The sequence below is a fragment of the Myotis davidii genome, unplaced genomic scaffold, assembly GCF_000327345.1.
Source record: "Myotis davidii unplaced genomic scaffold, ASM32734v1 scaffold134, whole genome shotgun sequence".
Lineage (NCBI taxonomy): Eukaryota > Metazoa > Chordata > Mammalia > Chiroptera > Vespertilionidae > Myotis > Myotis davidii.
In genome coordinates, this window is record NW_006288853.1 from 2,425,182 (window position 1) to 2,438,666 (window position 13,485).

Genomic DNA, 13,485 nt, shown 5'->3' on the forward strand with positions numbered 1-13,485 from the left:
GGGTGGTGGGGGGGGCTCAGCCCCTGCACTTGGCAGGGTGGAGGCTGGGAGGGCACAGCCTGGCCTGCTCACGGAGCTGTTCTGTCCAGCCAACCCCTCCCTCCCCGCTCCCACCTCTCCCCCTTCCACTCTTTCTAAACAAACCAATGGGAAAAATATCCTTAGTTGAGGATTAAAAAACAAACCAAACAAACAAACAAACAAAAAACAGGAGGAGAAGGAGGAGGTGAAACCAAAACCCTGAAGTGCCGGGACCACCGTCCTGTGCTGAGGGCCTGGGTCTGCTCCCCGGCCCTCAGTGCTCTTCCCCTCCCACCCCACCCTTCACCCCGCGGCCTGTCTTGCCCCTGTTTCAGTGTCCTAGGCTGCCATAGGAAGTGCTGGTGGCTTTTCATAACGAGAACACACTGTTTCACGGTTCTGGAAGCTGGAAGTCCAAAATCAAGGTGTCAGCAGGGCCAGGCTCCCGCGGAGACTCCGGTCGGCTCGTCCTGGCCTCTTCTAGCTGCTGGTGCTGTTCTGGGCGTTTCTAGGTTTGCACGGTGTCCACCAGCCTGCCTCGGCCATCACATGGTGCTCTCCCTGCGTGCCTGTCTTCACGTGGCATTTTCCTCTTCTGAGGATACCAGTGAGACGGGACCCACACTAATGATCCCTCCTAACCCGATTACTTCTGCAAAGACCCTGCTTCCACATAGGGTCGTATTTCCAGGTATAAGAGTTAGGACTTGAACAGTGTAACCACAGCACACCCTGTAGCCTTCCTCCTCTGGCTGTTCCTGATATTCATGGGTGGGTTCAGTTCAGGTGCCCTGGGGCCCACACTCTTCTTGGAACGGCCCTTACAGCCCCACCCTGACATTGACATTGGTGCCAAGGCCTCGGAGACCTGCCCCGAGTCCAGGCCCTGCCCTTAGTGACGGATGTGCCTTCCCCTTTCCTTCCCCTGCTCACTTAGCAACCAAGAACCAGCAGGTCCCTTGGAGCCGTCAGAATGCTGGTCTTCTTCGTAGTAAACCGTGGTGCCGTTCCCCTTCTGGAGTATTAATTACTGCTTCAACGTGTAATTAGTCAGCAACAGAATTAGTGGGAGTCCCAAACCACGGAAGGACAAATTGGACTCACCCCGTGGAGGTTTGCCCCTGCCCCTCCGGGGGTGATGTGACTTCCACGGAAAGGGAGACACCAACCTTCCTTTCCTGCGACCTTTCCCCCGGTGGACTGGGCTCAGAGTTTGGAAAATCTGTTTTATTTATAACTGTATCAGCCCATTGCTATTATTATTTTTTTACCTTTGGACATTTTTTATGGGTAGTGGTTTTTCTTTAATTGATCTTCAGTAATCTATACATTAAAAAATTGTAAACCCTAAGGTGGCATTTAGCGGCGGCATATCCTTCTTGGAATAGGAAAGGTACGGACCATAAATGAAAGAAGATGTTAAAGCCTTTTTACTCTGGTGACGTGGCTGAGCAGAAGTCTCTTTTCAAAGCTGCCCAGTCTCCCTCCAAAGACCCTGGTCACTCAGTTTTATTTGTAAAACCTTTTCTTTTTTTCTCTCTCCTCATCTATCCTTAAGAATATTATAAATACCAATTGTAATTGAGGGTAAATTGAGTTGAATATTTCTTTGTTTTTGCTTCATGGTTCCTAGCACGCTCTATCCAAAAGGGTAGTTTAAAAAATATTTGATTGCCGAAACCGGTTTGGCTCAGTAGATAGAGCATCGGCTTGCGGACTGAAAGGTCCCAGGTTCGATTCCGGTCAAGGGCATGTACCTTGGTTGCGGGCTCATCCCCAGTGGGGAGTGTGCAGGAGGCAGCTGGTCGATGATTCTCTCTCATCGATGTTTCTAACTCTCTATCTCTCTCCTTTCCTCTCTGTAAAAACTCAATAAAGTATATTAAAAAAAAAAAAAAAAGAATAGTGCTCTGCTGAGCCATATTGGAGCTTGAAAAAAAAAATTTGATTTGTGGTGCGGTCACTGTTAATGCTTGTTCTTTCACTGTTAATTTTTTGAGCTCTCTATATACATAGTACTACTTTGTAGCCAAAGGGAGGAAAATATTTCCTTTCTTTTCATTTGGGCTGGACACTGATCTGTCTCTGACTCAGTTTCCTTATTTGAGCTTCCTTATCTTCCCATCTGTGAAATCTCTGGAATGTCCAGAGTCCTAGTTGGTTTTTTACTCATCAAGTATCTGGATTGCACACAGGAAAGACAGCCTTCGTATCTCAGGTGCAGAATTAATTCAGTGAGCAAGGCAGAGGTAGGCATTTCATGAAAGCGCAGTTTTTGTTTGCCCTGATCCCAGCGCAGGCCTGGGCTCAAGAGCGACATCTGTCCTGTGTTTGTTTTCTATTATTCGCTGGTAATAATGGCTGTCATTAGAGAGTGGAGAGTTGCCAGGGCCCTTCAGATGCGTTGTTTAACGAGCCTCCTCCAGAAGAGCCGTTCTCCGAGCTTCGGTGGAGATGGGAAATGTGGGAAGCAGTTGTAAGTAGGAGGCACCCGCAGCAGGAAGGAAGGCTGAGGCCCAAGATGTGAAGAGGAAGTTGGAGGAAAGCCCACCACTACAAAAAGAGGCTGAAATGGAAAGAACAATAAATAAAACAAAAGCCGGGAACACTGGATTTATCTCTGGCTCTGCTGCTCCTCATCTGTGTGACCTTGGAGAAGTCAGCTAACTTTTCTAAGCCTCCATTTCCTCATCTGTAAAATGGGCACAAGGATCCTTGCCCTACCTGCCCCAGGCTGTCAAGAGGATCAAGTAAAAGTGCTTTGGAAACTGCAAACCACCACGAGAGTCACAGTGGGCCGTTGTCCTCCTCTTCATTATTCTAACGTAATAACTGACCGTGTAAGAGTTTTGGGGAGGCCCTACCAATCGATGGGACTAGTCAGAGGCCTCCTTCCCCCAACCAAGTGTGTATGTCTAACCCTGGAGGAAAGATTCAGAGGTTTTCAGGATTCACTGGCATCCTTGCGATGTTGTTGGCAGGAGAGGTGGATAAAGGGGGGCTGTCTCACCCGATCCCGATCCCCCCCAAAATGTGGCTGAGCCCACAGATGGAACTCTGGTGCCTCTGCAGTGGCTGACTGGACACCACAGTCTGAATCAGGGTGCCAACCTGAGGGAAAAGGGGGTGATAGGCCCTTCGTTATGAGGCAAGCATTTGGTGGACTCGTTCCCTAATAAAGAATATTGGACTTGGGCCTGGGCTGGGTGGCTCACTTGGTTGGAGCATCGTCCCAGACACCAAGAAGGTTGCAGGTCTGATCTCTGGTCGGGACACATACCTAGGTTGTGGGTTCAATCCCCAGTCAGGGTGTGTAGGGGAGGCAACTGGTGAATGTTTCTCTCTCACATTGATGTCCTCCCCCCCGCCCCCTCAAAAATCAATAAACATATCCTTGGGTGAACATTTAAACAAAATGGAAAGAACTCTAACTCCAGTTTGTATAAGCAAAAGAGGCCCTTTCCTGGTTCATATGCCTGGGAAATCTTGTCGTAAGTTGGCTTCTGCCTAATATTCTTTCAGTCTCTGTTGGCTTCTTGCGCAGGCCACCTCTCCCTCAGGTGGAGACAGCCCTGCAGCCCCAGCCGACTCCTCACCTCAGAGCTGGCCATCCCAGGGATGGTCTTGCAGAGGGTGACGATTGGCTGGCATGGGTCATGTGCCCACCCCGAACCAATCCTGGTGGCAAGATGGGTGACTCTGGATGCTCCTGGGTCACACATTGGTCCCTGGAGCTGAAGCGGGGGTGGGGGTGGAGAGTTACCTAAAGATATGCTAGACAGGCAGCAAAGTTGACCCGATAGCATGTTGCCCTTACCGGAAGTCATTCCTTGTCCTTTGCGTGGCCGAGAATGGGGCCGAGCAGACCGTGTGTCTGACCCAGGCTGTTCTTACTGTACCAGCAGCAAACCTTGCTGATGGCCTGCTGTGTGCAGGACTCAGAACTGGGGAGGGAGGGAAGCATGCTAAGTTGGCCTTTCTTTCAGGTTGCTTATCATCCAACAAAGGAAAATAGGACATACACCCGTAAAAACAATGAGCATCACAGCATTTACAAGAATACGAGTGACTAAGAAAGGGAGGGTCCCTGGCCTTGCCACAGGTGTGACCACGAGCAGGCCATTCGGCTGGTTTGGTTGGAGCTTCCTAAGCCATAAACTGAGAAAGGGAGTTAATGTTTGTCCCCTGTTTCCTGAGCTGCAAATGTGATTTCTAGAAGAGGTGCCAACTGCCGTTTCTTTGAGCACAAACACGCCCTCGAAAGAGGGTCGCTGCTCAGGGAAGGACAGGCGCTGCGCTGGGCTGACAGGGATCCTTTGGGAACTGCCTCCAGGGAAAGCCCCCGCACGTCATCCGTCCCCACCTCCAGGGGTGTGGAGTGTCCGGTATTTGGCCTTGTCCTGACATCTCAAGGCCACCCTTTCTGACCCAACTCCCCAGGACCCCGCTGACCTGTGCTGGTGAGAACACAGAGCAGCAGAGAGCTGGGGTGGACAGGCCATGGGCTGGGACACACGGGGAGGGGTTTGCAGAGCTGCAGAAGTGCGGGCCAGCCCCACGCACCCTAAGGCCAGGTTCCTCCTGGGTCTTAGGGGGCTATGGTCATGTTCACTCACCTTGAAAACCGTTAGGCCTGGGTCCTGGGAAGGTACCGCGTGAAACCCGACCCCTTCCTGCATGAAGGGCAGAAAGCTCTTACCTGCTGTCAACACTGGCACCATTAAGCAGGTTCCACCTCCATCACCTGGGACTTGTGTTTCCTTAGGCCTTTTAGTCGACTGAAAATGAGACTTTCCACCAGGCTGGCAAACAAAAAACTCTTGATGCTATTTTTTTTAAAGTTATGATGATGAGCCAGTGTAAAACATGAAAAAATATTTATATAAACATTAAAGCAGTGAATTGATTTTTAAAATATTGAAACAAAATAAAAACATTCATAATTTTATCCTAGCATGGTGTTCACTTTTGTGCCTATGACTTCCCTATGCACAAGTGGTTTATAGTTGTTTACCAGACCGAATTTTCATGATCTGCACTAAAGAACAAAGAAAATGATGCTGGGATATCTATCCACATACAAGAGAATGAAGTGGGACCTTTACCTCATACCGTATAAAAAATTAATTTAAAAGTTATGATGAGCTAAAACTGTAAAACTCTTAGAAGGAAATAGAGGTGTGAATCTTTGTGACCTTGGGTTTGGCAATGGCTTCATAGAGAATGATACCCACATCACAAACAGCAAAACAAAAAATAAGTTGTATTTCATCAAAATTAAAACCTTTTATGCTTTAAAAGTTTGTGCCCTGACCAGGAATTGAACTGTGACTTGGTTCATAGGTCGATGCTCAACCACTGAACCACGCTGGCTAGGAAAATGAACAGATTTTTTAACTGATTTTTGGGGAGCATGTGTGGGGGTAACGAATGAGAAATAAGGTCATGTTTGGTGGTGGCTTACTGTTTGGAATCCTGCCCATGGCCACCACCCTGGGTGCTGTATGGTGGTCTTGGTGTACAGTCCCATCATCATTCTCTGTTCTGCTGAGGCCACCCCAGTTCTTGCACACATTGGTCCTGAGGATTGCAACGATGTCAGGCCAGTTTACTCTTAGGTGATCAACTGGGACTTCTGTTAAAAACATCCGTTGGTGGAGCCCTGACCGGTTTGGCTCAGTGAATAGATCATTGGCATGCGGACTGAAAGGTCCCAGGCTTGATTCTGGTCAAGGGCATGTACCTTGGTTGTGGGCACATGTAGGAGGTGTGCAGGAGGTAGCTGATGGATGTTTCTCTCTCATCAATGTTTCTAACTCTCTGTCTCTCTCCCTTCCTCTCTGTAAAAAATCAATAAAATATATTAAAAAAACACACACACAAAAAATCCGTTGGTGGAAACAACCCAAGTGGCCACCGACAGAGGAATGGATGAACAAAATGTGATATGTACACACAATATCATGCAGCCTCATAAGGACTGAAGTACTGACACATGCTACAACATGGATGAGCCTTTGAGTTCTTATACAAAATGAAATAAGCTAGACTCCAAAGGACAAATATTATGATTTCACTTATTATGAAATATCTAGAATAGGCAAGTTTGTAGAGACATGGAGTAGAATAGAGGCTACCAGGGACTAGAGGGAGGGGAAATGGAGAGTTATTGCTTAATGGTTATAGAGTTTCTGTTTGGGGTGATAAAAAGTTTTGGAAATAGATAGTGGTGATGATTGTAGAACACTGGGAGTATACTGAATTGTACACTTAAAAATGGTTGCAAAATGATAAGTTTTATATGTATACATATGTTTTTTAATATATTTTTATTGATTTAAGAGAGGAAGAGAGAGAGAGAGAAACATCAATGATGAGAGAGAATCATGGATCCGCTGCCTCATGCACGCCCCACTCTGGGGATCAAGCCCACAACTTGGCATTGTACCCTGACCGCGAATTGAACCGTGACCTCCTGATTCATAGGTCCATGCTCAACCACTGAATCACACTGGCTGAGTTCTTAAAAATAATAATAATAATTTTTTAAAAATCCCCTGGGGAATAAATGGAGCTCTGGCCTAGCTGTAATCCTGTCTGAGCTGACATGGGAGGAACCCAAGTTATGGGATGACCTCAGAGGTAGGGTATCGCTGAGTAGAAATGCTAGTTTTGTTTTTCATGTAGGCCAAGAGTTAGAGAAAGATGGGGTGGGACTTTGTACTTAGTGGGTATTTTCAGGGTGCCTGGCGGGAAGTGCTGTGCCTCCGGGAGGGGATGGTCGGACCCCAGGAGAAGTGGCAAAGTGTGGGGCCTTCGTAAAACCGGAATCTGACTCAGTACCTGCTTTCTCCCCGAACAGAAAAGGGAGATTTCATTGCCCTGGACCTTGGTGGGTCTTACTTTCGAATTCTGCGGGTGCAAGTGAGCCTAGAGAAGAACCAGAATGTTCACATGGAGTCCGAGGTGTATGACACGCCGGAGAACATCATGCACGGCAACGGAAGCCAGGTGGGTCCCCTGGGCACCAGACCCCACAGCACTGGTGTCCTGAGCTCCAGGAAGGAGCCCGTCATCGATGCATGTGGAGGGGGACTCCTGGGGGAAGCTGTGACTTCCTGAAGAGACCCGCTGCCTGGGGACACTGGTGGATGGGGCTCCAGGGACTGTCAGTCACAGGCGGGGGTGTGAAGACGGAGATCCAGCAGCTCTGTTGGATAAAGGCATTCATTCCCCAAGGATCCTCAGCACAGGTTTAGCAGAGCCCTTGTGTCAAAACACCCCTTCCTAATCATTGGCCTCCCCACCCACCTCACCACCGAGGGTGTGGCTGGCACCTATGAGGCGGCAGGAATTTTAGTTTGCAATCCCGGGACTAATCAAGGGATCCTGGCCACCTGCTTTAATAGCCTCCTGGGAGTCCTGGGCACCAAGAGCAAATCGGGCAGGGCCTTAAGTGGAAAATCACCGTCCCCTCCTCTCTCACTTGGTACCAGAGCCCCACCCACTTCAGGGCTCCCCCCTACCCCCTCGTCCCCCTGCCCCTTGCAAGGGCTACCTGCCTTTGCTGGCCGGGGGGCCATGGCCATGCTCGTGCTCATGCTCAGAAGGACCCATCCAGCCCTCTCCTGCCCGTCTGGTTGCAGTGAGTGGCGGGTCCCTGGCTGAGGACCCTGTGGTCAGGGTTCAGGCAGTCCCTGGTCAGGTTTTCAGCCACGTCTGCGTCCTGTAAGCCCCTACCCCTGTGGATGTTCTGGCTCCTCCAGTTTGTAGCTTGCCTCCTGGGTCATGGCTGCCATCCAAGGTACGGGCTCAGAGATCGCCAAATATTTGCTTGAGGGAGGGTGTGTTCACTCTAAGGTCCATGACTAATTTCTCCAGAAAACCCATTTGCTCTGGGCTAGGCTCTGACATGAGGCCCAGCAGCCACCTCCTCTTGGCTCCACTATGCTCCTAAATTAACATGAGTGGGACTAGAGCAAGCACTCTGCCTTTCTGAGAAAAGGGGTAAGCCTGGCCTTTAACCTGCTTCTGAGGGTTTTGGTTAAGAGCTTTTCAGGCCGTGACACTGTCATTGGAGCAGATGACCCGCCAGTGGTTCAGTGGTTCAGCCACTGAATTGGGTTGTCTCCCTCATCCATGGCCCTGCCTCGAGGTGTCCCGCTTAGAAACCGGCCCATTCATCCGGCGTGTGTGCGCGAACCCTGCCAGCTGGTGGGGCTCCTAGCCCTGCCCCGTGGCTGCTGCACTGCTCCTCCTCGCAGTGGCTGGCAGGCTTGGGTGGCATCCTTGCGCTTTCCATTTAGCAACAAGTACTGACCTGGCGCACTCTGTTCTCATGGTCCTTGGGTTGAGCCACCTCTGCCTGCTGCCTTCACTCCTGGGACTGTCCCCCTGTGCCTCGACATTCCTGTGTGCTTTGGCAGGGTTTGCAAATTAAGGGGTGTCTGTCCCACAGTACATACTGGCCATGTTCACTTCCTTCTTTTTTAAAAAAATATTTTTTCTTTATTTTAGAGAGAGAGGAAGGGAGGGGGATAGAGAGAAATATCAGTGATGAGAGAGAAACATTGATCAGCTGCTTGTGTATGCCCCCTACTGGGGATTGAGCCCACAACCTGGGCTTGTGCCCTGACTGGGAATTGAACCATTGTCCTTTTGGTTCATGGGTTGATGCTCAACCACTGAGCCACACCAGCTGGGCCATAGTGACTTCCTTCTAACTGCTGCCTCTGGGACCTCGTTTCTGCCAGCCTCTTTCCCCATCTTCGCAGCCCCAGGTTCACTTTCTTTCCTGCTGTCTGTTTTCTCCTCTGCCCTTTTGAACCGGTCTGCAAAGAAGGAAGATGATGATGATGATAACGATGATGATGTAGTATTATAGTAAATACATAGCATTTGTTATATATAAGTCACTAATGTAAGCACTTAATATGGATTCACTAAGTTCATCATCACAACAACCCTCTTGGATAGGTATTACTATTCCCATTTCACAGAGGAAAAAATTGAGGCTTGATGTTAAGTAACCAGCCCTTTGGGTCTCACAGCTGATAAGGGATAGATCCGGGATTTGAACCCAGGCAGCCTGGCTCCAGATGTGACACTTTTACCAACATGGAACACTCTTAGTCCGGGCTTTGTCTTTGTCTTGTTTTCATTTATTTAAAAATTTTTTGGTGGTGAGGAAATGGGAGGGCTGTGGGCAAGTCCAGGGGATGAGGGAGAAGGTTGCAGCTGATAAATAGGGAGGATAAGGAACCTCTGTTGCAGAAGTTTGGTGTGAAGTTAGACATAACTACTGGGTGGCCCATTTTTCTGAGATCTCGTATTGACCTGTAGAGTATTCTGGAAAACTAAGGGCTTTGTTTTGCCCACGAAGCAACTCAGACTCACGGACTCTGAACAGTGCCGAATTCTGGGCGTTGTGATAACATCTTTTGAAATGTGTTGGGAATTCTTAATATATTTGCAAACCATTTGCTTGAAATAATATTGAACGTACAGAAAAGTTTTCATATAAGCACAAAGAATTCCCATATAGCCCTTGGTCCAGACTTCCCAATTGCTAACCATTTGCTCTAACCTCCCCTTTCTCTTTCTACACACACACGGTATCTCTAATTTTGATGCGATTGTAAGCTTTAATTTTGGAAGCATGCATGCAACCATAAAGCATCACTTCATTTAGGGAATTTTGAATAAGAAGTGTTTAGGTGTTTTTAGTGCTAGTTTGTCATCTGTCAGAGGAACTGAGTCTGTGTGTGGGGACTTTTAAAATAACTAGCAAGTTGTCAGAAAAGAGAAAAATGTTTTTCGGACCCTGAATGCAGAGAAGCCTTCCCCGGTTGGTCCCAGACATAGTTCGCCTGAGCTGGGGGTGGCTTCCTGTCTGCTGGAGCCCCTGGACAGTTCACAAATACGGCATTCCCTTCATAACAGGGCACTTTGGCTGGTTATGTTTGGCTCGGTTGTGGGGGGGCTGGTTAGTGCACCCCACTCCTGTGAATCCGCTCTGCAGCCTGCTGGCCTTCTCTGTGCGTGCGGATGACGGGGCGGGGGGCGGGGGGATGATGGGTGAGTGGGGGTGGACGTAGCAGTGGGCTTATAGCTCTCAGATGTAGGTCACAGGGAGCTTAGCCGAGCCTTGGGGGAAGGTGGCCACGTGTCTCCCCGTCGGTGCTGCCGGCGGCAGGCGTAGCCTGAGTCCCATTGACTCAGGGACAGGGGCTCCTGCATCCAAGCGGACAGGCTTTTCTTTACCCTGGCAGATAAGTCAGACTTTAGGCTGGGTCTGGGGCATCTGGAGAAAGACAGAGGTGGGAATGGTGACTTCTGGTCCCCTCTCAAGGGTACCCCGCAGGGAAAGCCTTCAGGCAGACGGCCTTGGGAGCAGGCCCGGTGTGCTGCCTGTGCCCGGGTGGCCCGGCTTTGCCGCCTTCTGGGCTCCAAGAAGCTCCGCAGTTGTGTCAGTTCCGTACAGAAGGGAGGCCTGGTGCTATGACGGCATGTGAAGAAGGGGGGGTGGGGTGGGGGCGGGGTAATACCTGGACTGTGGAGTACAGAGTTAAGGAAAAGGGGAGTTCTTAGTTCAACTGAGAACTCGGCCAGAACACATATGAAACTATATTCGGTTCTGGGTACATTTTAGAGAGGAAGGGAGCTATTAGATCCAAAAAGATTGCCTTAATGGTGGTGAGCCCCCATCACTGACAGTCTCTGTTCAGAGACTAGGGCAGTGATGGCGAACCTACGACATGCGTGTCAGAGGTGACACGCGAACTCACTTTTTTGGTTGATTTTTCTTTGTTAAATGGCATTTAAATATATAAAATAAATATCAAAAATATACATCTTTGTTTTACTATGGTTGCAAATATCAAAAAAGTTCTATATGTGACACGGCACCAGAGTTAAGTTAGGGTTTTTCAAAATGCTGACACGCCGAGCTCAAAAGGTTTGCCGTCACTGGGCTAGGGAAACAGTGTTCAGGCCTCTTTGTAGTCTATCCCACGATGTGTGTGCATTTCCCAGGCAGCGTGTGGTGGAGCAGGTGAGCTTACACCGCAATCCACTAAATATGGTCTATTCACCCCTTAGAATACTGTGCAGCCATGAGAATGAACAGTCTACAAAGACATACAGCAGGTGGAGGACTCACACACGAAACAGAGCGAAAGAGACATCCCTGGGAGGGCAGTGTCGTTCCGTTCATGCGTGGCGGACAGGCAGGACCAGTGGAAGTCAGGGTTCCTGGCGGTTACCCTTGTGGAGCTGGTGGTGGCAGCTGTGCCTGGAGGGGACCCCAGGGGGTGTCTGTGTGCTGATAGCTTGTGTTTCTTGATCTTTTTGGATCTAATACCTGGTGACACAGGTGGATACAGCTTGTGAGAACCCGGTGAACTCTGCACTTAGGGCATGGGCACTCTTTTTGGCATGTCCATTATACTTCAGGAAAAAGTAAAAATACGGCAGTCTGCCCTAACCGGTTTGGCTCAGTGGATAGAGCGTCGGCCTGCAGACTCAAGGGTCCCAGGTTCCATTCCGGTCAAGGGCATGTACCTTGGTTGCAGGCACATCCCCAGTAGGGGGTGTGCAGGAGGCAGCTGATGGATGTTTCTCTCTCATCGATGTTTCTAACTCTCTATCCCTCTCCCTTCCTCTCTGTAAAAAATCAATAAAATATATTAAAAAAAAAGACCTGGAACTTAAAAAAAAAAAATACAGCAGCCTGAAGATTGCTAAACCGCTCAAGTGCGCTAGCAACCGTGGGACTGCTTGCGGAGCTTCTGGGGTTTGCAGATTGAGGTAGACAGACAGAGGCGTCTGGGGCAATGGCGACGGAGTAATGACTTCTGGAGGGGCCAGGCGGGCACTCCACCAGGGTGGCTGATGGAGACCGTGTGACATGGAGGGATGAGCTGATTTCTATTATGTTTAATTAAAAAAAATTAAATTATGAGTTTTAATATTTAAAATATTTTTCCTATTTTAAATGTCCTCAATACCCTGATAATACCTTTTAGGGATTGCTAAGAGGGCAGTTCTGTTTGAAGGGTTTGAAATGCTCCCTCAGCCGTGCTGGCCCCCAGGACAGGCTGTGTGAAGGGACTTGTCTCTGCCGTTCACACTCACTGTGGCTTTTCAAGCAGGGCCTCAGGGTGCTGTGTCTTCACACTTTCCCTGAACTGCTTTTCTCCCTCCTGACTGCTCTTGTGCTCTCCCCAGCTTTTTGACCATGTCGCTGAGTGCCTGGGAGACTTCATGGAGAAAAAAAAAATCAAGGACAAGAAATTACCTGTGGGACTCACATTTTCTTTCCCTTGTCGGCAGACCAGAATAGATGAGGTAAGTTCATTCTGCGATCCCAGGCTCGAGGGAAGCCCCAGAGGGTAAAAGCTCACGAACCTTTTCTTGACTACCTTTCCCTTTTGTTTATGGGAAGGTCTGCGTGCCACATATACATATGTGTGTGTGTGTGTGTGTGTGTGTGTGTGTGTGTAAATACAGACAGATCTCAGGTTACATTGGACTCGACGTACGTCGTTTCGTGGTTACGTCGCCATCTCCCTTTTATTTATATAAAAAAAAGTTCCATCATTTCGACGTGTGTACATATGTGCTTTATGTTTTTATTATTATTTACCACAAGTGTAAAGGTCAGGAATTGTTATCTTTCTCTTAAATTTTTTTACTGTTTCACTTCATTACTGCTGTGTATGTGCTCCACGTGAGTGACGTAGGGGCTTATGAGGGTGGGTTCCGACTTACGTCGCGCCGTAGGAGCGGATCTCCAACGTAACCCGAGGGCCTACTGTACTGTCCCTGGCTTCCAGAAATGTTTGTTGTTCTGTTGGCAGAGCCACCCATCCATCCATCCACCCATCCACCCACCCCTGTTTCTAGCCATTTTAAACTAATATGCAAACGTTTAAAAAATGTGTTTTTATTGATGATTTTAGAGAGAGGGGAGAGAGAGAAACATTGATGAGAGGCAACCATTGATCAACTGCCTCCTACACGCCCCCTACTGCGGATTGAGCCAGTAACTCAGGCATGTGCCCTGACTAGGAGTCGAGCCATCGACCCCTTGGTGCATGGGACAGCACTCAACCAACTGAGCCACACTGGCCAGGCTGCATGTCTTATATTTTTTTAGAAACTCTGTAGACATGACCATGAGGTGATGATATTTGTGGCCATCAGGTAGAGAGAACCATGTATGAAAGTCAGGCAAGTGAAGGTTAAAAAGTAGGCTCAGTGATGGAGAGAGGTTGGGAAGCACTTGGTCAGAGTTGCAGGATGTGGTGTTTGTTTACCGGGAAGCCATCCTCATTAGAACGCCTCTGATCAGGATGCCACCCCCACAGCATCTGCTGGTCACTGGCGCCAGCCCCGGGAGGCCCTTGCTTCTCCTTTGGACCTCCCGGTGCTATGCACCCACCTTCCTGTGTGTCACTTGTT

At 49.0% G+C, this 13,485-nt stretch overlaps 1 protein-coding gene across 1 annotated transcript in view; it reads left to right on the forward strand.

The window, feature by feature from the left end:
- The window catches only part of HK1 (hexokinase 1), a 64,757-nt gene that overhangs the window by 23,573 nt on the left and 27,699 nt on the right, over positions 1-13,485 (forward strand). The window contains exons 3-4 of the mRNA XM_015562102.1: positions 6,884-7,032; positions 12,250-12,369. Coding sequence (XP_015417588.1) covers positions 6,884-7,032; positions 12,250-12,369 — 269 coding nt within the window. The remainder of the gene's footprint in view (positions 1-6,883; positions 7,033-12,249; positions 12,370-13,485) is intronic.